Source organism: Anopheles arabiensis, chromosome 3 (assembly GCF_016920715.1).
Source record: "Anopheles arabiensis isolate DONGOLA chromosome 3, AaraD3, whole genome shotgun sequence".
NCBI lineage: Eukaryota > Metazoa > Arthropoda > Insecta > Diptera > Culicidae > Anopheles > Anopheles arabiensis.
Genome location: NC_053518.1, coordinates 67,955,815 through 67,982,832, shown reverse-complemented (window position 1 = coordinate 67,982,832; position 27,018 = coordinate 67,955,815). Strand labels below are relative to the sequence as shown.

Here is a 27,018-nt window from a genome sequence, read left to right as displayed (position 1 = left end):
GATCCAGGTGTCAATCGGTGAAGGGCAAATTTTAATCGTTCCTTTTCACTGACCTTCAGTCAGTGTTCTTTGTTAGGCTTTAGCAGTGATAAGTATTAAAAATTAAAAATTAAAAATAAATGTGCAAAAATAGTGTTTTACCTTCCACTCATATTTCGTACTTCTTGCGAGCAGTATCACATTAACGCGATCTTCCATTATTGACCATGCAAAACGACGCCTAAACAAAATCAAATCTACTACCGGGAGGATTATTTCTCTCAAAACTAGAAAAGAAAATATGTAGACAATTGGATTTAATTTTTTTTAAATATAGTTTTGTGTATTATTTTTCATCTCGTTTTCATTTTTATGTTTAAACATTGCCGTCCGTCTTTTTCACGCTGAGCAGGCACCAAACACGCCACACGCCGCCACACATCACACTGAGCGCGCGCTCAGTTTGTGGACTTCAGTTTCTAACACGTCTTGCAGTATTTATATGATCACGATTTTGGGTTTATTTTTTCTATATGTTTTTTTTTGCTTATTTTTGAATGCTTGCCCTTTTCCTAGCAATCATTACTGTTTTATTTTGTTTTCCTTTTTAACGGACAAAACGCTTAACTCGCTATTATGATTACCGCTGCTGCTGCTACTGCTGTTTTTTTTTATATCATTATTCAGGTGCAACTGCACCCACCTATATTCACACACACACGCGCGCTCTTTCTACTGCGCTGCATCTTTCCTTACGAATATAAGTTTTGCTTACGCACTCTTTACACAATGAACAGTTGCGGGTTGGTTGGTTGGATAGGAAAACTTATCTACACACACAGAGCACAGCCGAGCGCAGCACTCAAACGCAACCGCGAAAAGCAGCAGCGTAACCACGTGAGCAGCCACCGCAAGATATGAAGCGCCTTTATGCGTCTGGTCTTCCTTTGGTGGAGAGCATTCGTTTGATCTGTCCCTCTAGTCTGCTGGGTACGATTTACTTTTTGGAAGCACTTTTTTTAAAGCAAAAACTCGCCTCATGTGCATTTATTGAATCAACACTAAACGGAACCGTCGTGTGCTTCAATTCAAACGCATGAGGGCGTGAGAGTTAAGCTCGTAGTAGTTAGAGCAAAGGAAGACACAAGTGAAAAATCAACGTACCGAGCTTGATGGAAGAAAACAGGGACAGAAAAGAGAACCCAAATTCCACCCCAAGGACAGGACAGACACATCATACACCACCCACCAACCTCTCCCTCGGTGCTAGGTGGCTTGCATTTACATGGGTGCAACGGGCAACGATAATGAGGCGTGCACGTGGTGCGCGTCTGTGTGTTTGATTTGTTTTGATTCCAATTCTTTTAATAAGGCACTCGCTTGGTGAATCCAAAATTATAATATTACACATGCATGTACATAAAAGAGGTGTATAGTTCGGTTTGTGTGTGTGCTTGCTTGCTATATATAGTATAGGAAATAATATAATATATGTATAAAAAAAAACGAACTCGCTTGCAAAAAAATCACGGAAAAAATATAAATTACTACAAATGTACAAATGAAATAGCGTTTAATAAAGGAGCGCCGCACGCACGCACACACGCGCAAAGTAGCAAAATTAATCGTTAAATCCGTTTGCATTATTGAATGATAATAAAATAATAATAATAATAAAATAATAAAGATAATAGATAATAATAATAATATAATAATAATAGTAGTCACATGTAGTAAGGTAGTTATTACACAAAAATAGTAAAAGCGTTCGCGTACGCATTGTTTTTTTTTTTTTTGCAGTGTACTAACTCGACGTAAATACGAAAAAGGGAAGAACTATAGATTATCGCATTTTGTATGTTTTGATTTTCACTTGCTGCGCGCGCGCGCTTTTGCTGCACACCCCCTCACATCGATCGCTCGTCTTTTTTTCCTTACTTCGTTGTCTCGCTTCTAACATCTAAACACACGTGTACAGGGTTCGCCTGCATGCATCCCACTTGTGCAGCTTTTCCACCCATGTATTTGTTTTGTCTTTTTTTGTTGCAACAGTTCATACAAGTACATATAAGTTAAATTCATCTTTTGTTTTCGAAAAAAAATGAAAGGAAAAGCTCATCATTCTACTTCGGCATCACATATTTCACATAAATAATCTCCTACCGCGCAAACACATAATAAAAGAGGGGGGATATATACGGGGTGAGTAGTGGTGTTTGTGTGGGATTTGAAAATATTACATTACGTACGTTAGGTTTTCATCGGCATCACCAAACAAGCATTACCTTTTACACCCTTTGTCTTTTTTTCGATTCATTTTTCGTATAATCCTAAGCAATGTCTAGGTGGGTGGTTTCAGGAGAGATAAGGGAGGGTTCATGGGGATCCGTAATCCTCACACACACACATATTAAGAGCAGTTTGTACCATGATGCGGAAGAGTTCAAATTAACATCAGATTTTTCAGTTCCTTTGTTTCCCAATCGGTGGACTATCTACGCAAGAAAAAAAAACTAAACTGTTGTTTGGTGGTGGAGGTGGCAAGTGATCGACTTTGATGAGTGCAGCACACATAAGGTGTTTGAGTGTGTGTGTTTGTGCATAGTATTTGTGCTGTGTGCGGTTTTGAACGCTTTCGTGCGTGCATTTTTCTTTTACAGGAGAGTTTTGAGAATAAATAAAATAAATTAAAAAGGGGACATTTCTATCGGTGCGGACATATTGTGCTCGTTCTGTTTTGCTTCACTTTACGCTGTCTATATAAGTAAACCCTATGCACTATTATATTATATATATCGTTTATCATCACCCATATTTTCAAACACGCAGCAAAAATATTCTCGCAGCAGATATATTAATGTGTATGTGTGTTTTGTTGTTGCATGTATATATATATATAAATGTATAGCACATTAATTGTATTGTTGTATAAAATACGAAATCAGTTACCAATAAGACTCCCAAGTTGAACGGGCACAGGGAGAGACCGGTAGAGCGAGAGAGAGAGAAAGAGCGAGTGAGAGAAAGAGAGACAACTGGTGTGCATGTGGTGGCTGTAGATTAAATAGAGATGGAAGAGACGAACCCTTTCTTCTTCATATTCTAATAATAATTAATAAGTTGGCATGTTGTGCTATTTCTTCATAACAACTACAGTTCACAAAGTTTATAAATAACGTATCGGGGGGTGTTGCATATATGATTCATTTTTCAGTTCGGTAAAAATGGAAGTACAAATAATAATAATAACCATAATAATGCAAAAGGAATAAAGTAGTGTAGTAGTGTATGCACAAACAGCTTGCGGTAGAATAGAAGAAAGAAAAAAAAAGCTCATGAAACACCTAAACCCTGGAGGGAGAGCCTTATGTGTGGATGTAATAAATTAAATAATTAAATAAACAACTGAGTTCAACTGACTATCATATATGTTCATATATCCGCACGAACAGCAGGGTGTAAAAAGGGTGTTAATAAAGAGTGAACTGGGTGGGAGGGGGTTTTCGAAGGTAAAGAAATAGAGTGATCGCATGATGGCATACAGAACACAGTCGATTGGGTGGGTTTGGGAGAGCGCAATCCTTACTATTTGGCAAACAGACTCCTCTGGGAGGCGTTCTTCTCTCCATTGAAAGCCCCGTAACATACATTCTAAGCGCATTTGCTTCTACTATATATCTGCAGTGCCTAAGTGCTCAAAAACAAGCGCGTCGCAACTTCCTCGGAAGAGGCAAACTGTCTCTCTCTCCCTCCCGAAGTAAAATTGCGCTACTATCAAGTGTCTGAGACAACCGTTGTGTAGGATGATTACAGGCCCTTTTATATCGCTTTATTTTAATCGTTGTCACCCACACCACCGCTCCCTCGCCCCATTATATGTTCAATTCGTGTCGCGCTTCATTCGTTCGCCCGTTAGCGAATGAAGTCATCCAAGAAAAAAGGGTAAATAAATTGATAATTACACATCTCGCAACCTAAGAATAATTATTAAAGTATTCAAATAATATTACTATCGCGTACCGTAGTAGTTCTTGCATTTTTTGTTTGTTTGTTTGTTTGCAAATCACATGTAAGAGAAATTGAATCAAACACAACGAGAAACAGCGAGTTTTCATCTGTTTCTATGTATGTGTGTGAGTGTGTATGACGATTTTTTGTTGTTGTGTTGTAAATATTATAGTGCAAAAATCAATAAATATTTCCTTCTATCCATTAAAGTATTTGCGTGCGTTCGTGTGTGTGTATGTGTGAGGTACAAGATTGATAAATCCAAAAATAAACAAAAAAGTATACAAAAGCAATCTTTTCTCGTTCGAATTAATTTAAATATAAATACATGTCAGAAGAGTTCAGAGTAAAGTAATTCCCAATATCAATCGCTCACACACATACACACACGCACGACGCTTTCCCTTTCACCATGTCCTCCCAAGGGACCCACAAACACACCCAGGTGTACCCTCCCCTCCTAGATACTATTGCAGATGAAACGAGTGCGGCACAAGTTCGGTTTAGATTCTTTACACAAATGAGCCCAAAAAGAAGGCGGAAAAATAAACATAGAAAACGCTCGGTTTGGGCAAATTCATCCTTACTTGTGCGTGTTACACGAGAGCACAACGAAAAAGCGCTAGGTGTGAAAAGACACAAATGAAGCGTCTCTTTGTCCCACTGTCTCTCTCTCTTCCCTCGTCTCATCAAACGGAATAAAGTAAGCGCTCCCTCCCTTTCTCTCACCACCGCCGCCGCCGCATTTTCCCCGATTACAGGTTGAGATTGACGACGAAGGGTTCCAGGGCGGAGCTGAGCCGGTTGAACACGGGCAGCCGGTCCTCGACCGAACCGCCATTGCAACCACCGGTCGCCCCACCGCCCAGCTTCATGGTGGTAAGCGAGGGCGACGACGGCGGCGGGCTGGCCATCGGCGACAGGCCCTCGATCGGGCTGGCCGGCGGGCTGTTCGGGAACAGGAAGGGCTGCGGGATGGCACCGCCCTGCTGCAGCGTCGGGCTGATCGCCTCCGGGAAGAAGTTGGCCATCGAGGTGGTCGGGCTGAGGGACAGCGACCCGATCGGGGAGGCCCGATCAGACCCGGTCGACATCGACAGGGCCGGGCTGAGCGGCAGCTGATGCAAGTGCTGATGCTGCTGCTGCTGGTGGTGATGATGCTGAAGCTGCTGCTGCTGCAGAATGGCAGCGGCGGCGGCCGCCGTTTGCAGCTGCTGTGCGACGGACAGTGACTTTAGGGCACTGTGCTGCTGCTGCTGCTGGTGATGACCGTGCTGCTGCTGCGACGAATTGTTGTTACTGGCGATCATACTGGGACCGTTTTGGTTGCTCTTGGCCGCGCCCTGCGCTGACTGGGATGAGTTGCCGTTGGCGGCGGCGGCGGCGGCGGCCGCATTTGCCGCTGCCAGCCGCGCGTGGTAGGCGGCCACGTTGCGGTTGTGGTTGCGCGCCTCCTCCGCGTTGTGCACAAAGTGGCAGCGCGGCCCGTACGGACAGAAGCCGACGCTGTGGAACGTGCGGCACAGCTCCGTCTTGTACTTCGGGTGGCGCTGCAGGTTGCGCAGCTCCTGCATGCCGTGCGCGAACTGGCACTTGTCGCCGTACTTGCACTCTCCCGCCTCCTCGTACGGTCGGCAGAGCTCGGTTTTGTATCTGTGCAACGGGGAAAGGGAGAGGATACAAATAAACGATTAATTTTTCAATAATATTAACAAAAAACCCGATAGCAATACGGCCTTTTTGGACCGTTACTCCTGAATAAGAAAAAAACAAAAAACCCGATCTAAAGCGTTAAAGAAAGACGGAAATTCAATAGAAAATTGTGAAGCCGACACCTACCTCGAGGTATTTACTTGCTGTGGCAGCGGTTCGGACTGCGTTCGTTCCAACTTCCGGTGACCGGAGGAGGAGGAAGTGTTGCTAGTGGCGTGCTGCTGGTTGTGGCTACCGTTGTTGCCGTGGTTGCTGTTGATCGAGCTGGCGCTGCTGCTGCTCGAGCTGATCGTGGCGGCGGCGGCGGCGGCGGTGGTCCCGGTCAGCCCGGCAAGGGCCGCGTCCTCCATCGCCTTGTTGAGCGTGAACATCTCCAGGATGTTTTCCACCATGTGGCGGGCGGCCGGCTGCGACGCGGTACGGTGCAGTGCGGCATGATGCCCACCGTGGTGCTTGTGCTGGGAGGCACCACCAGTTTTCTGCAGATTGTAAGAGTACTGCTGCTGCTGGTACTGGAGCTGCTGCTGCTGGATGTGATGGTTGCTGCCGCTAAGCGATTGCTGAGCGCTCAGCAAATTTCCACCATTGCTGCCGTTGCTGTTGTTGGAGGTGGCAGCGAGCGCAGCGGCTACGCTAAAACTTTGCGACAGCAGCATCTGTTGGCTGTTGTTGCTGCTGCTGCTGGAGGTACCGCCGTTGTGTACGTTGCTGTTACCGGCGCCAACACCACCACTGCCAATGGTCGCCTGTGTGTTGCCTCGGGAGGTGTTGGTTTGGTTCTGGAGAGAGAGAGAGGGGAGAGAAAGAAAAAAGGGGAGTTTTGATTAGTTTGGTGATTTATAAATATTTTAGAGAACCTGCATTCATATGAATCTGCAGTATTTATCGCAAGAGTAGATGTGAGATACGAGTGCTTAGGCGAATTTTAGATCAGTTCAAACTATGTATGCGTAATAAATTTAACCAACAAGGTGAAAAAGAAGAAACAATCTGTAGCAAAAGAGGCTCATGATTCCTTTGAGACTCTTGAATCATTCATGAATCAATCATCTTCGGATATACATGAATCTTCCTAGACAAATTTGATTCAGATTGATTGATTCAATGATTCATTTTGAGGATTGATTCATCTTCATGATTCTTTGGAGAACTATGAATCATTTGTAATTTTCTTAAATCTTTCACGATTCTCGATTCTTTGCCAATTTTGGAATCGTAAGTAGTTCTGAAATCTTTCACGATTCATGAATGTTTCGATTACAATATTTGAGATTTAGATTCGTTTATATTCTTAAATTCAGAGTCAGCGATACCCAAAATTCTGGAGTTTGGATGAGTATATATTCCATTATCGAATCTTTTGTGATTCGTAATTCTTTGCATCTCAAAATTTGAATTCAGGTTCATTGATTCACTCAGAATATTAACGCACATTTAAAAATCTGAATCAGAAATACCCATCCCTAGTTTGGATCAGTATTTACTGATGACTGTACTGTGCCTGATCTACGCGTCATTGTGCGATGGAAAAATAATACTTTTGCAAAACACACTCGACAGAGAGGAGCGGGAATGAAAGAACCCACTCGAACCTAGGGAACACACACGTTGAGAGGCAACCGACACAGCCGTTGCAAATGTTCTGCTGCGTCGTCTATCTTATCACACACACTCCCTTCACTTGAACCCTTACAACGCCCTTCTTTCCCACCCTGAGCGAGTCGTGGCGGGGCGAAAATGCGCTCAGTTGGAAAGATAAGAGACCCACAGCAGGCTAGGCTGGCTGGCTGCTTGACGTGTCTCGTCCCCGCCGCTGCCCGATGATGTGTGTTGTTGTTGAGTGACAAAGAAATATTCGCATCTCACCCTTGTACCCTTCTGCCCTCCTGCCTGTATATTATCGGTCGCACAGGCACACACACACAATTTGTGCAAAAGCTTGTCGCGGAATGTTGCCGGCAGTACACACCAGAGTTCGTCGTGAACGGGGGGGGATCGATAACGGCACACCAAACCACGCCACATGCGTGCCACCACAAAAGGGGACGGAGTTCCATCAGATATGTGGAAAAATGCTCCCGGACAAGAAGACTGCCGCCGCGTGTGTATCGAAATGTGACCATCGTTGAGGAGGGGGAAGTGCGTGAAATTACGAGACTAAAAAAACAAGGACAGATGGAAGATTGCAGTACAGCACCAACCGTCACAACTTTAAGGACCCTTGCCCCTACTACAGTTGCATAACACGTTAGCCTGGGCGCCGTAGCTACCCTTTTCTTCCCTTGCACCCTGACATTAATTGCAGCTTTCGCGTGCGCGCCAAAATGACACCCCGGGAATCCCGTTTTATGGGGTGAGCCGAAAAAAAAAAACGGCCCAACACACCAAACAACAAGCCCAAATATTCCCAAGCAAGACGACACAACTTTCACAACCTTGCCCGAAGGACGTCTTGCCGACTGATCGCGCAGCACGAGTCGGACATCCGTCGTGCACATGACACATTGGACAGTATTTATTATTGTTTTGCATTGTTTTCTCCCTTTCACGTGTGAGGAGCAGGAAGGGTGTTGGTTTATTATTTTTAGTGGAGGAGTTGGAGGGGGGGAGTTGTGTTTTGATTACAAACCCTCTCTTTCTCCCCCAAACACCTCCAGACAACTCCTACAAGTGCTCTGATGGTTTTGATCACAAGACAACTCCTCCTCCAGAGGACAGGTTTACACACACACTCCGGGGGTCCCCGTAGAAGGCACGGTCAGTTTTTTTTGGGGGTTGTTGTTGTGTCATAATTCTCTCCTCCTCTTCTCCAAACACCAACCCGCCATATGGAGAGGGTTCGCGTAAATTGTTGCATATGGCATCCAACGCGAAAGTGAAAGTGTCCTAATTTCTCAGCCCAATGTGGTCGCCACGTGCGGTGGTCGTTAAGAAGCAGAAGCACAACACACACACACACAAAACCAGACGACTTTGTGTCTGTGCGAGTTGTCGGGGCGCCACACATTGGGCACTAACAGTTTGGGGAGTGTATTTTGTTTTTTTACATCAGTCCCGTTCCTTTTCTTCTCCATAATTGAAGTCCAATGACACACAACAACCTCAAACGGTTGCGCGAGCGCCCGTTTTTCTTCTTCCTTTCCAAATAGCTACCGATCGGATAGATCGAAACAACAAAAACAAAAATAACCGGAATTGTGGCCGGTCTGGCAGATCGGGGGCCACAACACCACAGAGGCGTATAACATACTTTCCACCCCGCGGGTGCAACACATAATCGTACGCAGAGGGCCAGACAGCACCAGAGCATCGATAATCGAAGTTCGTGTGTGTCTAGGAGGTGCTCTCTCTCGCTCTCTCTCCTAGCCGAGGGCCAACACGTGCGTGTAAGGAGATCTCAAGAAAAGGTGTCTACGATTATGCAACGTGCAGCAGCAGCAGCGGTGGGGTATCCACCATCATATCTCTGGATGGAAGGCCAATGAAATGGAAAGGTGAACGAAGGAACGAACAGCAGAGAGACAGCAGAAAAAGCGGTCCGAAAAAAAAAACCGTTACAGCACAACACACTGCTCTCCGCCGTGTGTCCGGTGGTTGGTTGCGTGAGCGACGACGGTGTGTAATCCAGCAGGGAAGAAAAGAAGTGTTTCATTCCAGAAATGAAAGCGAAACAAAATCCTCCTTCCCATGTCTGAGGAGATGGTGTGAAGCTCTTGGGTACTTAGAGATGTTTGTTGGATGTTGGGAATACATGCATTGAAGATGTATGGACCAACGATTTTGATAAATTAGGACATTGGAGTTGGACTGTTGGAGTTGAAGTATGTGTCTCTCAGATATTCGAATATATAGCATCATTTTTAGGCTGTTTCTTATGTATTCTTGAATTCCTCGTCAATTTATTGACTTTGAAGCGTTATAACATTATTTTGGGAACACTTGGAAAACGGTGCGACGACTTCCCACCCAACTTCCGCCAACAAGCAAGAAGTAAGCAACGGTCATGGCATGCATATCACATGATAATAAAAACCCTCACGATATCCGCAGGTGTTGTTGCCAACAATAATAGCACCACACAGAAGTTGTGTTTTGTTAGCAAACAATTTCCCACTGAAAACACGGGCAGCGCAAACCCACAGAATGAGGTCCCAAGAATGAAGACATCGCGGAACGGAACTTTTGCAAAACCTGGTGGTGGGAGCGGCTTAAATGTGGGAGCCAAAAACGTTTTTCCATTTCCACCCCGGAGAGGCCTCACAATGTAAGGCTGTTCAGCAACGCACAAACGGCAAGGCGCGCACAAAATGTCAACTTCGATGCATTGTGTGTTGCGCGCGCGTCGTGTACCACCGGCGGTGGCATTTCCCACGCGCGCACTACGCTCAAATTCTCCTAAGGTTTGGGAAGTACACTTTGAGGCAGCTGGAAGTTGTCAGTCAAAGAGTTTGCATTGTCTTTGGTGTGTGTGTCCTCCAAAACTTTGGTGTAGCATATAACGCCAATAGATGTTTCCTGTACATGCTTTGCTGCGTCCTCCTCCCCTGAGAGACCTCCGTCTGTTGAAGTATTATCATACGTTTACGTTCAATAGAACACACAAACACACTAGAGAATTTAAAGATCTTAAACACTACCAACTCCAAGAGCCGATCGTGTCGTCTCTCTCGCTATGTGTTTGTGCCTTGGTATGAGTTGCGATTTCCGTAATGCTTGTTGGCGAAGTCCGCAATGTTTGATTTATTCAACCGTCAAACAAGCACACCAAGTCACACAGCGCGCAGTTGGAGGTCACTGTGTGCTTGAGGCGCCGGATAAACCGGCTTTAAACCCTGCAGCGTTGGCGGGTGGTGGATAGGAGATTAGAGCACCGAAAGGGTGGTGATGCTAGTGAGTGAGGAGTCATCAGACACCCTTTTTCCGTAACTGTGTGTGGTACACACTGTGGCGCATAGAAGACAACACCAGAAGGGAAGGAAAAAAATCCACCGTTGTTTCTTCAAAAACCGGTTCTGCGAGCATAGCAAACATGGTGGGAGATGGTAACACCATTACCAACAGCACCATCACCACCACCATCGACACCACGACCCGACCAAGTGGGAGGAAGTACGTTTTCGTGTTGATGTCTTGAACGGACAGACACAGAGCACGAAGAACTTGTGGTAAAGTATACAGAGACGACTACCGCAAAAACATACAGTACAGAGTAACGTACCGGCGCACGAGAGACCCAATACGGCCCAACGCGCCAAAGAGCTTCCGTTTCGAAAGTGAACGTGTTTTTGTTGGAGTTCAGAAGGAACTCCTCCAACACCGGTTCAGTTTCAGATATCAGTTTCTTTCCGCGTGTTTGTGTGAGGCGCGCCACAATTGCGAATTTTCTGTTGAGTGATCTGATATCTCTGGGTTCTAGGTTAGCTATTTCCAGGGAGGTCGTCCACAATTCTGGAGTCTATTTTTACGTTCCTCACATTTTAAGACCTCCCAGCTCTGTCTCGAAACAAACTGCCACCTTGAGATGCCTTCGGGGTTCTTTTCCTGTTACAGAGAGAGACACCCTTGATGCACGAACCGATGCCAACAGTCGCCCCTCTACCACTAACAGTACCTCAGACATTTAGCGGCGAGTAGTCGGTTGCCCGTTAAATCGTGCAAATGAAACTCCACACCCAAGCAGACGGAGATCGGAGAGCTAAAGCCAACACAACATCAAACCGGTCTCTTTGAACCGAATCGATCAAGGCAAATCCGATCGAGGGACGCAGGCACTACCACCGCCCGTCCCCAACATGCTAATAATTGGCGCACCTTTCCATTTCATTCGGTGCACTACTACCACAACAGCATCATGCAGCGTGCGCTCCAGGGTAATCTGTGATATCTTAGACGAGAGCAGGAGTGAGTAAAAACCGCAACAACAGCACCACCACTTTGTGGTCCCGAGAAGAAACAAGGAAGTAGTGTGTGGTGGAGCGGTTTTTCTATTAATTTTGTGCCCGAGGAGAAGAGTACAAGCGTTTTGTGCATACACATAGAGACACTCAGAAGATGCAATTTACAGCACACTCTGCTGGTCTGCAATTTACTTGGAACACTCTCTTCCTCGGGGGCATATGAAATGATGGCGGAGAGTGGCTAACAGAGGTCCTGCTGCGACTCTCTGTATATCTCCTCCCGGAGCTGTTAGTACACTGCTCTACAAATGCAATCAGTTTTGTATTTTTGCTTTAGGGCATAGCAACGCTCGCCTACGTCGTGTGTACGAGAGATGGCGAATAGAAGATAAGAGAAGGCACTCACTTATAATTTCTTCCATGCAAATCCAGCCCGTGCTGCCATGACACTATCCAAGAGCGCAACAAGCTCTAGTTTTCGCGATTTGCGAACTAAAAAAAGCGGTACAGCGACATGATTCCCGCTCTGTCAGCCGTAGAGAGCAGTGAAATCGAAAGTGAAAAGAGGGGTCTCGTCTCTCGTGACACATCCCCCGTGTATAACATGGCCCGGGTCTTTGAGGTGCAAAACTACACGAGTCTCGTTCCCACCTCTCTCTCTCTCTCTCTCTCTCCTCTTGACAGGAGATTGATTTTTCTTACCTTCACTTTTTGCGCTAGACTGAGCAGCACTAAAACTATTAAAGCTCCGCCAGAGAGTGTGTGGGACGACCGATGAGGGAGCTCCGAAAGAAATCGAGTGCGCGCTCGCGCCCGTTTGTGCGCCCTTTCTCGCTTCCTGGAGCAAAAATATGGCTCAACAAGTGCACTAAAGTCGGGCGTTAGGCGGCATGCACAGCACATCGTGCAGCAGAGTGCGGGCGATAAAGAGAGGTTGCAGTAAATTTCTTTGCGCTCCTCACAACTTCCCACCCCCGCCAGTAGATGAGGCGTGAATTAAAGGGCACCAACGCCACCACCTCCACCAGGCAGGAGCAGCACATCGCGCACTATCACACAAAAAGGCAATTTCGCTTCGGGTGGATTTTCACTTATTAATCAGCGGAAGCAGTAAAGTGGAGGGCCTCTTACAGCCTCGAAGTGTACACTTCAAGAGCCGGTGTGTGTGTGTGTGTGGCGGAGAAGGTAGTTGGCAGGGTCCTCCTTCCCACCTTAAAAGGTGATTAGATTAAATTGAATTAGATGTGGTTGGGGTGGAAGAGTGGAGAGCGGAGTGTTAATGATACATTTCGCGATCAGACAGTGCCTCCCTTTGATAGGCTCTCTCTTGTTGATTACCAGAGAAGCGATATTCCAAGCAGATCTAATCAAAAACCCTGAACAAATACTTCAAGAAGTCCAAGACACTATCAGGCTTTTGTGAAGACTATTTCTATGTCCACATCCAATGTTTCAATTTTGTGTCCAGGAAGTCCAGATGACCTAATGACTCTATTCCTCAACATTGGATGTCTCCACACAGAAGTTACGGGCACATTGGTAGAGACCGCGAAGTCACACTGTTTTAATTCCCCATTACTGGCGACGACTTTGGTCAATGTCAGAGAGGCACGTGGAATTAAGGTTTCGGACGATTTCGATCCGTGTGTACGCGCGAGCGCGCGTCTTCTGATACGCTTTTACTGTGGAGTAGCTCAAGGTCAAACGCTTAAAGTACCTCCAAAAACTAAACGGTGGGGACAACTCTGATACAAACACACACACACACACACACCAACATTCGTAAGTCTCAAGACACTGAAACTATCTCCACACCTTCATGGGAAGGTGTATTATAAAAGCAGCAAGACTTCAAGCAGCGGGGGCACACACGCACCAACCCAAAAATAACCTAGACAAAGTCGTCGGCAGTCGTTGTGGTGTCTCTTTCTGCAATCGATTGTTGGTGTACTGGTAGTTGGGTGATTTAGGCCACTGACACCACACACCTCTTGCACCACCGATCACTTCCTCTTTCGCTTCCACGATAGTTGGAGGAGAAGAAGGAGGACGGCTAATCGCGATCGCGTTAGCTAACTGCTGAATAATGAATGAGCGCACACCGGAGCGGAAATAATGTCGAAGAGGGGCACAGCGACCCTTCCCTCGTTATGCCTTCAGTTCCGCTTGCGTATTGTTCGCCGTCGTGTGTGTGCTAGGCGAATTTCTGTGTGAAATAGTAGCAGCATTAACATCAAGTGATCTTTTGATATTTAGATAAGCCCTCTCCCCCCCGGTCCCGTGTCTTAAGGGTGGCAAGTACAAAAAGGAATGCAAAAATTCACTTTCAACACCCACACATCACCCTGGAGTGGTGGTGCGAAAATAGTAACGCGCGAATTAATTTCCTCCCTTCAATATCCTCTCTCTCTCTCTAATAGCTTGCACAGCCGTCTCTCGCTTGCAAAAAAGTAACAATGAAACGTGCTGCCCGCCACCAGGGGCAGGCAGGCCGCACTATAATTCATTGTTGCAACCGAAGTGTCTCAAGAGCGGCTGGGTTTTTACTTAAGGTGTCGGACGTAGTAGACACACATACACACATGTGCGGTAGTCACTTGAGACAACGTTGCGCGGGGTTTTTACCACCGGTTGCGTGACTACGGATAATTATTTCGCGCAGGGAGTTACATTTCCAAGACGCACTTGAAGCTAGAGTGTGAAGTTGGAGCAGAGTCGGTGCTATGGCCCTACGGACAATGGAAGAATAACACACTAGCCAAAATGACGACCACGATGACCGGAGAGTATGATATGAAATGGAGTTGGAGAAGTGATGGTTTGGAGAGCGTAAGGCACCGAAGTAGTATGCTCTATGTGAATTGGAATCCAACCATCGAACGGAGAGTATAGATGGTAGATCACTCACATTGAGTAGCAATCATCGGGAGATATCACAATCTAGCGCTCTACACGCTATTTTGATTCTTTTTTTTCAGAAAGAAGCCATTATGTCAATAGTTCAAAATTAAGTTGATATAACAGATCATCTTCCAACATTATTTGTGGAAAGCTTGATACAATTTCAATAATTGTAAGTAGCATTAAAGTGAAATTTTTGAGTTACGTTAGAGCGATGGAACAATGCAACGTTACACACTCATGGGGACAACAACACCACTACCACCACCGCGGGACACGATTCCATTTGAAGCTTTTGCAACAATTAATTGTCTCAAATTAGCAACTCTCGTCCATTAAGATTTCAATTAATTATTTGCGCACACTCTGTACAAGGGCTTGAGTTATTTGCCGGACGTGCCCGGCATCGGGAAAAGAAGGAGCAGCGCATTGCTATTGTGTCCACCTTCTTTTTTTTGACACATTAGGGAACTATGTTTGTGTTTGGCGTGCGCAGCCCTCCCTTTTGGTGCTGAAAGACAAGGAAAGCAATCGTTGGCGGCAGGCGGCGAGTGCATTGACAGAGCAGCAGCAGCAGCGCAAACGCCTACATTATTTGCGCGCGGACAAGAAAGTAAAGGAAATCCCTCTCCCAGCCGCACACGCCTGTGTATCACATAACACGTGAGGCAATCAACTAGCTCTTAGAGGAGTACACACAACAGTTGCAATTGAATCGTTGTGATAAAGTTTCATCTCGTTACGGTCCACTCCCCGTCGCGTGTGAGTAGTGTGGGTTTTGTTGAAAGCACGCAGGGAGCATAAGTGTAATGTCGAGAGTTGAACCAAAAACGGCGTGGGCCGTACCAGAAGGGCTCCAACGGGCACCGGAGCAGGCAGCCACAGCTTCACTTAATTATGAACTGGAATAAATCCGCCGCTCGTGCACACATTTCCGCGACCAAACTGTTAGTGTGAGCCTCCTCCCACACACGGTTTTGCTGTTGTGTGAAATGTGGACGAGATGCAATTTCTGGCATGTGACAAACAACGAGGAGCTGTGTGTGTGTGTGTGGTGAGACATGATGCTCGTTTTTCCACCGAGATTACTCACAGCGACAAAACAGCGAAAGACAGAGCGCGGAGGGCAACCGAGATAATCGTGCGCTGCACTTCCGGTTTGATTACTCCGACGCCGCCGCGCTTTCGTGTGCGTCTCTCTCTCTCTCCGTGGAAGTTTAAGGAAGTGGCTGTTAATGAGCTAATCTTTCCCCAGTTATTTTTTTCGTCTGCTAATTGACAGGCGCTGTGTAACTGATCAAACCGGATGTGCACATATTAATTTTTATATTTATTTTTTGCTGCTCCACACGAACTGTCACCTAATTTGGGCAACATACACAATCGTCGTACAACCTCTCCACAGCAAAACTGCACCCACTTTCTTTCTTCTGTACATTTCTCTCGGCTAGAGGAGACAAAAAAAACAAACAACTTCCTCTCGCGCGATTGATTTTAGCCCTCTTGCAAATATAAAAAAAAAGTCCAAATAGGGAATGCAAACACAACAGGGATAAAGGATAAAGAAACACACAATATATCCCGCGCGCAAAAAAAAACCCCGACTTGATTATGTAAAAGTCGCACCACCACCCCCGCACTGCTGAGGGCAAATTTAACTCTCGCCCTCGCCCCGCCATCGCACGACCGGTTTTTTCGTTATTGGGCAACACACAACACACCACCAAGCAGCACTCTTTACATCCGGGCCGGCAAAAGTGAGCAAAAATCATACAATCCTATCTCCTCCTCCTCCTCCTCCGCGAACACAAGGAGGGAGGTGATTTCGCGCCTTTTTTCACGCCAAACAGTGGTTTGCGCCACCCAACAACCTCGCCCCACGCACACACGCAATGGGGATTTGTTTGTTTCAAGTGATTTCAAAGCGAAATGAAGCAACGACACTCTGCAGGAGGAAAGAGGAGGCTGTGTGTGTTTGCAGTGCGCCAAGAGAGAAAACTATTGAAGGCGTTTTGCAATATGAATGTGTAAAAGAAAGCAAAAGTGAACACAGATACAGTCGAAGTGTACACACTTTTGAAGGAGAAGTGGACAAAAGGCTTCTTCTAATTGTAATTGGTTGAAAAAATATTGAACATTCAAAAAGGATTTTGAGTTCAAAGGAACAAATTTGTGACATCAAATGCATTGACTGTGATATCAACAGAATCTATTATGATATCAACTGAATCGAATGTGATATCAACTGCATCGATTATGATATCAACTGAATCGAATGTGATATCAACTGAATCGATTATGATGTAAACTGAAACGATTGTTTTACAGTTTTTAACATTGAATTCTAGTCTGAGTTCTGCAAATATAGCATTTTTTTTTTGCTATTTCCGATAACTATTGAAAAAAATGTGTGAATTCAAGAGAAGTTGTTGTTTCACCTATCTATTCATACAAAACATATTCAAAATCTTTGGAGGTCGTGGTGTAAATTTTCTCCAAAAGAAAAGAAAAGCACACGCAATCTTGTCCTGCTCCTCTCCGCGCACGCACTATTACACAACCACCCAACCACGGGTGGAAGAAGTGTGGACGGGTCTGTCATAACTCAATGGAGCGCCCAGAAAATCTACGACCAACGTCGCGCGTATGGTTGAGGACCTGGAAAGACACGCACGCACGCAGACCAGTCGAATAACAAAACGTGTTAGCTACGCGCACCTCTCCACTCCAGGGCCGCGAGATGACACACACACACACGCAAAGACGCAGAGTGTTTTGCACAAGCTGCACACCATCTCACACCATTCGCCCTTCGCGGGGTGTGTGCTCCCGGACGTACTTCACGCAGAGACGCACAGACTCGCGTCGCATGATCTTGCCCTCTTTCTCTCGGGCAAGCAAAGATCGCGTGATCGTGGCGATGAGACCACGATGAGACAAAACCTTCTTCGAAGTGACCCGGAATGGAGAGTGTGTCTCTCGGAAGGAAGAAGATAATGCCTCGGTTTGTGTGTTGGATTGGCGTTGGGTGGTTCATTTTTTTTTGTTTCGCTCTTCCTGCGTTTGGACCCACATGGGGGTTAGGGAGTGGTTCCGCACTCGTAACGTGGTAGTGGCGGTCACCTCGTCCCCCCACAACAGCATAATAGAGAGAGGCATGGGAGCATCATCATCTTTGCCGTGGTGTGATTTCGCTTTCAATAATACACGCGCGGCTCGTAGCTTAGCGCCCGCCAATAATGGGCCGCGCGATGATAGTGAAGATGATGATGATGATGAAAGAGAAGAAGGAAAGTTGTGTAATTGGCGGAAAAGGCACTTGCCACCACACTGGGTGGAAAGGGAACTCGATTCGTGTGGGGGTGTGTTGGTAATGCTGCTGCTTCTGGTACTACTTACACTTCCACCTTCTTTCTTCTTTCTCTGTAGTTCCGAATTGGTATTAGATCACGCGGCCGTGTGTATCTGCGTGTGTGTGTTTCACGGGTTGCGGGGAAATGGGGAGTTTTCATCGTTTCGCACACACTCTTAGCTGATTTGCTGTTGCTGAAGTGGGTAAGCGTTTATGGCAGAAAGACTGTTCAATAATACATCCAGTACTACCACCACCAACACAACAGACAGAGCAGCGCGCCACAAGGCGGAACTTAAACGCCCCACAACCTTTTTTTTGGTGTTGTGTTATTAACATGCTGCATAATCATCAGCGTGAAATGTGGGGTGTGATGCTTTTTTCGTCTGTCATGGTGTGATGGTAAAATGAAGGCATAAAAATAAAAAAATTGAGAGAGAAAATAGGTACGGTGGGTTGGACTTGTTGCATACATTTCAAGGGAGCGCGCGCGCGCCCCCTTCGACGTTCTGGGGGTAACTTCAACGCAGTCATCGAACAGGAACCTCTCGATTTTATATTACGTGGGCAGTCAATAACCGTGCAAAGCTAAAAAGAAGCATTTGCATGCGCGCATTAACCATTAATCAAATGAATAAGTGCAATTCATCAGTTTGCTTTCAACGTTGCCTAGGATTTAGGTCATATGTTGAAACTTACATTTCAATCACACGCTGTGTGTATCTGGATGGTTGGTAGTTCAAAATGCAATTCGAGCAGTTTCATTTGCTGTACTTGGAGTCTCTGCACTCTGTTTCATGATATTTGTTCGCTTTTCGTATGGAAAATATGGTTATCTGCAAAAAATCAATTGCTCGAAAACTACTCGAAACTGCTCGAATAACCTGCAGAAGGTGAATTTCATGTTTATTTAACTTCGCCATCATGAAACGATGCATTTGCATGATATCTTACAACCCCACTGTTTATGTACCACCAATTCAGAAGATGTTCTGTGGTAATTTTCAAAATTATGGCATAGTAAAACCCAGGCTATGGTGTATTGCTCTTCAGAAGTGAAACTCTTGGGTCAGTAAACATATAAGTGTAACCGACCCTAAACGTAGCAGCAGGTTGAAGAGCAATTAGCAATACGCGCGTTTCATCCCGCTCGAGGGCTGTTATTAAAACAAAAAGAAGCGTTACACATCGGCAGACGACGAACCACCAACAACACAACAAACTGTGTTTTATGATGGTGTTGTTGGTGGTGGTTAGCAACTTTTGCGTTCTCTCTGCTCTACACACTACACTCTTCCTTTCAGTTTCTTTATGGGCACAGCTCTATAACTCTTTATATCACCCCCTTCATTCGACGACATGCTTCGTTTCGTGCTGGAGTCGGACACACAAGCACACGCACGCAACAAAACCCCCAGACACACACACAACGCATAAATTGTTGTCCATAAAATTAGAGAATTCTACAATTCTACGAGCATGGGGTGGGTGGTTGTTGCCCGTACCCTCCCCACCGTTCGGACACAGGTCCATAAACAGTCACCCGACCAGTAGTGTGTGAGATCGTTTCGAAACAAAGTTGGGTTGTGTGTTGAAAACTGGGTAGCATCTTTAGCAACAACAGCAACGAAAAAAGGCAGACAGGAAACTAGATGGGGAGGGTAGCCTTAGTAGAAACTTTAATTGGGTGCTTTAAGTCACTCAACTAAATCCCCCCTGTATCTCTTGCGTATATATGTGTGACGCAAAACACAAACCCCAAAGCAGGGGGAAAGGATGATAAAAACGCGCAAAACAAAAACTGTTTAAAAGCGCACTGCTGCTTACTACTTTTATGCTATTTATGCAAAAGCGGGAACAACATACACACACAAACATTCATGGCGGCTTGCGCAGAGAGCGCCGGAATGATAACAAAACAACGTGCGTTTGCGCGAGCGCACGCGTGCATGCGGAAAAAAGTGGTTAAAATATTACCCGCCCAACCCCCTCTGTCTCATGCTGGAAGATCATGTGGAAAAAAGCGCACTTATCGTGCGCCGTACATTAACGCAAGAATTAAAACCAGGCAGTCTTTCGTCGCTGGTAAAGAAATGGTATGAGGGGGGAAAATAACTCATTCAAACGAAGGAAGGAGTATGTTGGAAAGGGTGTGTATGTGCCTCAAGGCAAAACAAAAAAAGGGAAAGGAGAACATCTAAAAAACGCGAAATTGCCAACAATTAATTTATGCAATTATTCTAGCAGCGGTGTTCGGCTTCTTCGGGACGCTCTTCTCCTTCCCTTTCATCTTCGGAATTTATCCAAACACACAATAGTGTACCCCTAGAAACAGAACTTCGTATAAGGCATTCAAATGAAAAAAAAAATGATATGAAGAAGGAACAAAGCAACATCCAAAGTGAGAAAAACTCTTACTTTTTGCAGCACAAAACACAAAAAGGAAGTCCTCCTAAGAAAGTGAGTGTGGTACAGTGGAAGTGTGGAAGTGGGGTTTGCCCAAAAATGTCCGACGTAACACGCACCACCACCCACCACCATCATGAAATTTGTTCACTTTGAAAGGAATGCCGAAACATCCATTGCCAAAATCCAACGAAAAAATCCGATTGGAAATCCCCTCGTAGTAAACAAAACCCATCCCCAATACCCAATAGGAGACCAACGGGGACAGGTGGTTGTGGATCCAGGAAGTCTCGAACATACCACCCCACCTCAACACGAAGAAGCAGCAGCGCAGCAGCAAAAGGAAGAAAGATTAAATTCCCACTCTTTCGCTTCCTCTCTTTCTTCTCCTCTCTTTTTCCAAGCGATTAGATAATCCGTGCCCCGCTTCCGACCGAAGGCGCCGGAGAAAAGGCCTCATAATAACGATGATGATGATGATGATGATGAAGATGAGCGGGAGTTGTGCAACACCTCTCGGTGCTTCTTCTTTCCTTCCTCTTTGTTGTAGCACAATTTTCCTTTCGTTTGGAAATGTGTGGCGGGAAAAACTATTCGCCAAATGGGTGGGCACGCGAGAAAGCACTGCGCGCTTGCTTTCTTCTCTTCCGGTGGCGGCCCGCAACACAGACAGACAGACACCACCCATTTAACCCACATTTTTTCCACTAGCCCCACACACACGCATGGCATTTCTACTCTGTTGCGCCTACTTTGACGTAACCAACCAACAACCACTTGTTGTTGGGTGTGTGTGGAGAGATTGAGAGAGGAAGAAGCCTTCGTAATTTCCCACACGAAAAGACGTAACAGGGTATATTACAAAAGGGGACCCTCAAGAGCCGGCACACCTTATCACGACAGACACACAGGCGACACACGACAGCTTGGCTATCATGTTGTTACGCCCAATTTTTAGTTAAAACGAGCCCTTTTTCCTCTACATTTGAATTTTCTGAGCGGGGAAACCCGTCAAACACACCCTACCCTCTTTTTGGGTTGGGAAAATGCAACCGACCAAAAAGAAAACAAAAAATCAATCGTCACAAGGGAAAAATAACTGCACTTAAATGCAACAGAGCGTTGTTATTGTATTGTGACTTGCTTTTAGGCAAGACCGCCCTACCAGCATAACAGCATAATTCCACCCATCAGGCTTAAATATGGGGTCCCCCTCCCCCATCAACCCCTCACAAGCTATGGGAAAAAGCCAAATTCTAGGAGCCCGCATGAAAATGCGCTGTGTTTTTCCTTCCCATGCATTTTGCTACATTTTATGGACCCATATGAGAACCATGTGGCGAAGAAGGGGTGGTCGGGAGAAAGGAACATTATCGGAACCGGAAAGAGAAGAGAGGGAAGAAAAGCGTCCCCGATGACCGTGACGACCTTGTGTGTGTGTGTGTATTACACGCGTTTGTTGTTCTATACAACTTTTCTTCAGAGCCAAATATAGAATGAAAACGACGGTGGGAGAAAGGGAGCTGCATCGGAGTGCAATTCTGCATGCCCTTGACTTCCCTTCCCCTTCGTGAAAAACGTCCAGAATTATTTGCAGAAAATAAAACGAACAGGGTGTGCTGAGTAGTCACCGATGCATGAAGCAGCCAGCAAGGGGAACTTGGTGGAGAGATGCTTGTTGTGCGCCAGGGGGGCCCTCCGCTCTCCACGGCGCATGTTTTTACCAAACACAACTTTGCGCAGCCTTTGTGAGGAGTGAGAGGTGGTGAGTGAATTATTTAAAATTTCATTACTCATCGGTCAAAAAAGACACACGAACAAAAAAGAGACACCGTTCTTTCGGTCCGTGGCGTGCGATGATTCACCTGCCCAACAGAAACATCAACCCTTGATCCCCCTCTCTTTGCTTTGCTGCTGCTCCCCGTTAATGAAAGCATTAACGCATTTTTATAAGCACACACACGCACACTAAAAACGGCGCAAAAATGAAGCACCAAGTTGAGGCGATTAAGAATGCGCCACGGAACTTCCGCAAAGCGCAACAACACGCGGCGACGCGCACAACCCTCCTGTGTGTGAAGTGAAGCAAACTTTATCGAGCAGAAGAAGAAGTGTTGTTGGCTACACTGTTCAGAAGGAGGAAGAGGTGTTGAACGAAAAAAAATCTAATCAATGCTAATGAAGAGCGCGAAATCGCGGAACCAAACAACACACAACAAACTCACCAACACACTTCTTTCTTTATCGACTGCCTTATGACGTTCGATCGCGCAGCACAGTGTTCTTTGCGAGTTCTTGTGTGTCATAATACAGGACACAAATACACAAACACACACACCGGGACAGACATTTTGATTGAATTAAAGACACATCGCAAACACGCAGCTCGAAGAAGGGCGACGACGACGTGGCGCCAAAAGCAATAGGCGGTTTTCAGCAATAGTAAACACAAGAGTCCCCCCCCCCTCCCCGAAAAACTGAACAGGCACAGAGAGCTGGTGTGGTTCATAGCGAAGAAAAATGATTTGTGGTGATTTTAAATCAAGAGCAATTAAAATACAGCGAGAGAAAGAGAATGACCTGCTCCTCATCCTCCCTCTTTCCAGATGGTTGATGCCCCTGTGCGCTGTTGTTGTGTGTATTTGTTTATGGAGACGCACAACAAAAAGGCAAGGCCCTACTACCAATCTTACCCCACTCTATATTGCATCCACTTTCTTGCTGCTGGCGGGTTTCTCTTCTACTACACTCTGACTCAATTGGTTGTATTCAATTTCTTCTCATTGAAGCCAATTTGTGTGACATACAGGGGAGCCGAGCAGCAGCTACACAACTGAGAACGCGTACATTGGAGCGTCCAACGAAGCACAAAATATGTGGCATCTTCTTTAGATCTGCCTCTGTGTGTGTGTGAGTGTCAGTTGGCAATGTTTTGGGAACTTCTATCAGAACAGACTCAACACTGGCTATGCCGAATGAGAGATGTTTCACTAACTTCCACGAAGATGTCCACCGTGGTCCAAGGGAACCGTCCCAATTTCCCAACAGCTTACGCATTGGAGAGTTTGGAGATGTCTACACGACACATCGCGAGTTTGATTCCACCCTAAGATATGGTTTTAAGGGGGGTCATTCTAACCCCAAAACACTATCAAGATCTTAGTGTCATAACTCGACGTAATGTCTGGCTCGATGTAAACATATCAAGTGACACAATCGAAGTTAGAGGAAGGGGGGGGATTGAATATTGGTGGTTTTGAAATTTTCACCAAGGGGGGCTCTTGGTTGGTGATGGTACACCTTGGAATTTGTGGTCAGAACCTGCCGCTAGAACAGAAATGGAAAGAACATCTCGCAAGTGATATTCTGAAGGTTAAAGATGGAGGTGGAGAGTTAAAGATTTCACAGGATCTTTGCTTAGAAATTGATATCATTGCCTCAATATCAACTCAATAGCTATTGACAAGATGTAGAATCTAAGATCAACATAGAACAATCAACTCTATACCACACATTGTAATATATCTCTCATTTTAAGATACCTATTAGGATTTTAAGAAGATAGAAGATTCTGCAATAGTTCGTTAACTTAAGCCTTACCCAGAATTCCAGTAGATCCCATCAAAGATCTTCAATTTTTGAAAGCTTAGTCCTTCGATGCCTATCAATTTATACTTTCAACCAGCAGCAGAATGATCGCTTTATGAACTTCAGAGTTTTGCATTTAAAAAAGCTTGCAAACTTCATGTGGATTTTCAGGTCGAGGGGTTTGTTTCTTCCCAAACAATTGATTCTCTGAGAGAGCTCTGTGACCCTTCGTTCCGCATGGGTGTGCGGATTGGGTTTGGTTGGCAGGCAATCAGCCACCACAAAAAGACCTTCCTCCTCCTGTCTCAAGCCAACCACTACACCAAGCGCATTTTACACACTCCAATGCAAAGGAGGAAAAGATCAGGTAGCAGAGCCCTCGACCGTTTGTACATGGGAGAGATGCCAGTGCACCCGCGGATTCCTTATTCCCATTCAACCAAGCCGAAGGGAGGGAAGAAAACAGATGATGATGGTGGTAGGTGGTAGTAGTCGAAGAGGTCTCTCTAGTGGCACAGACTCCCCCCCAGCTCTCGGGGTGGTAGTGAAAGTTATGACTTATTTGCTGCCTATTGCTGCTGCTGCTTATTGTGTGGGGAGGACTTGGGGGAACGCCAAATCGATCCGAACACTGGGTATGGGTTTGGGTCGGCGGGGAGCTGGCTGCACAAGCTTCCGGTCCAACTCGGGGCCTTTTAAAAATATGGCAAAAATAACCCACAGAAGAAAAAAAAACCGCAAAACCGTCAAGCACATAACGTAAAACTATAAACCTTATGCAAATGACAGTTTCACTCTGACTCTCTCGGTATCGGTCTGCGCCTCCACACCGAACCCCGATTCCCTGGACCAAATTGGGAGGTTTGATCGATCAAGGGGAACACTGGAGGGAAGGTGTTGTGTGCAGGGGTTGTCCTCTTTGCGTCCTCTCGGACAAGGGAGCTTCACGAAATCGAATCAAAATGGTTTGGTTTCGCACACGAAAAGGGTGTTTCGCACTGTAAGAGAAACTTTTCCATGTTTCGAGGGGCCTGATGCTATAAAAGTCACAAGTAAAAACACGAACGATGGCGCGCTGGATGTGTTTCGATTGTTGGGCGCCATATTTCAATATTTCAAGCTTGACCCCACACTCGAGCGATAAAATGGCACCTCCTTGCTGGAGGATCGATTTTTGTGTGTGTATGAGCTTGTGTAGTTGTAATCCTCTCTTACCTTGCGTGGGTACTCTCCAAAGTCGTACAGTGACGTGCTGTGGTGCATTATCGCAGTAGACATGGTGGTTGCTTGCTAAAACACGTTTTGCCGCGGATGGATCTCCTCTGCCGATGCTGCCAATTTCACACAAACGCACACACGGATATGTATCACACAGGAGCGCGCGCAGGAACAGGATATTAGCGATTGCGCACACACTCGTATCGAAACGAAGCACACACTACTCTCGTAGAGGCGAACAACGATCGAGATAACACACTCACGACGGTCGCGCGGTATGCAAAAGAGGTGAAAGGACTCTCTCCTTTATCCTGTCGCGCGTGCACTCTCACACAAATGAAGCTGCTATTTTTTCACTTAGCCGCGATGCATAAAAAAAACACTCGTCACTCAATTAAAAATTGCTCCAAAAATATAAAAATCGCACCACACTTCAAATCGCGATTTGCTCACAAACACACACTATTTACGGCGACAAAAAAAATTGGCAATATGGCGCAGGCAGAGAGGCTCGTGGTGTGTTTAAACTCGACTTTCTTTCGCACGCTTTTGCTTTTACTAGTAAAAATGCACTATTTTCAAGGCGCATCAAATAATGATTTTCACACTCGGATAACACACTTTTCGTCGTCGTCGGCGTCGTCGTGAACACGTTTCTTTCGTAGTGGACGAATATTTCACGAATATTACTTTTTCTTTACTGAAATGGCAGTTCTCGAAACCGGGGGCTCGTACCAGTGTGCGGAGCTTTTTTTTCTCGTTTTTTCTCTCTTAGTAGGCGCTGTGCGCAAAAAAAGGATCTTTACGAAATGCGTGTGTGCTAAAAGGGGGGCTCTTTCAGGAAAATGGATTCCTCCGTGCACTAAACACACACACACACCGCACCGCACTTAGAACAAACAATTCACTTTTCCTGCTTAGGCGGATGACGCTCGCGCGCACACACTTAGGACGAAAGAGACAGTTTTTTTTTCCTGTTTGAGTGTGAGCGAAAGTGATTTGCTGGTGTGGGGGTGCGCTAAAAAGGATGAGAAAAAATTAAAGAAAAATATTAGAAAATAGGAAAAAAAACATTGGTTATTTATAAAGGTAAAGTAATGTAATATTGTTGAGTGAAGTAATTTTCATCAATAAAAAACTATCAAAATTTAACTTACATATTCTAGCTGTATGGTTGATTCCACCAACTTCGCAAAGAATTGCACACACACGCACAACACTTGGTGATATTTCCACGCGACGAATCGAAAACCAGAATTCGCGGAAGTTGTCGGCCGCGCGCGCGCGCGTAATTATCACAAAGAATCGAAACAACACAAACTCGCGGAAGAAAACGGCAAAAAACTGTTGTGGCTGTGCTGTTCACGGAAAGTTCGCTTGCCTGTTGTGTGCGTAGCAACACTCTGCTGGCGTGGCTTTATACTGGAACCGTACTTTTTCGGTGTCACCTTTACTGTACTGTAATATACACTTCTTGCGCGAATCGCTTTCAAAGGCTAAGAACTTAGAACACAGGCACAGGCTGAAAGGAGATGTTGTGCGTGCTGCTGCTTTCGACTCTGGACACCGAAAACGTAACGTTTACACTGCTCTGCCTCGGGCGCGTGTGGTAGATTCGCTCTCTTGTGTCGGTGTGTCTATATCGTTGTACTGCTGCTGCTGCTACTGCCGCTTGGTCCGCTACGATCTGCACTGGACGCCGCTCGTTTCAGTTCTGTGCGGTGGTGTGCTGAGCCCGATCACACTAGCCTGCGCCGCCTGCCAGCGGATGATGGAAGAGACAGACCCGCACACCAATACTAGCGCGCGCGTTGAGCGCTCGCGCACACGCACGCACACAACGAGAGGGAAAGTGTGTGCGCGCGCGCTCGTGCAACGGGGTGACAGAGATAAGGCGTGTGTGTGTGAGAGAGAGAGAGAGAGAGAGAGAAAGAGCGAGAGTGTGGAACAGCGTAC

General features: G+C 45.9%; 1 protein-coding gene across 1 annotated transcript; it reads right to left on the bottom strand.

The window, feature by feature from the left end:
- Positions 1–295: 295 nt before the first annotated feature.
- On the bottom strand, positions 296–26,805 carry LOC120899890 (protein TIS11). The gene is made up of 4 exons (XM_040306217.1): positions 26,220–26,805; positions 25,060–26,080; positions 5,827–6,479; positions 296–5,640 (listed from the first exon to the last, which is right to left on the bottom strand). The coding sequence occupies exons 2-4, from the start codon at positions 25,120–25,122 to the stop codon at positions 4,743–4,745; spliced, it is 1,614 nt and encodes a 537-aa protein (XP_040162151.1). The 5' UTR covers positions 25,123–26,080; positions 26,220–26,805; the 3' UTR covers positions 296–4,742.
- Positions 26,806–27,018: the final 213 nt, after the last annotated feature.

What these genes read in the sequence shown, in the direction of transcription:
- LOC120899890 (XM_040306217.1), bottom strand. Translation starts at nt 25,122, where the DNA reads ATGTCTACTGCGATAATGCACCACAGCACGTCACTGTACGACTTTGGA. An exon ending in TTGGAGAGTACCCACGCAAG is followed by an intron (nt 6,480 to 25,059) that starts GTAAGAGAGGAT and finishes CTCTCTCTCCAG; the next exon opens with AACCAAACCAACACCTCCCG. An exon ending in CAGCAAGTAAATACCTCGAG is followed by an intron (nt 5,641 to 5,826) that starts GTAGGTGTCGGC and finishes CCCGTTGCACAG; the next exon opens with ATACAAAACCGAGCTCTGCC.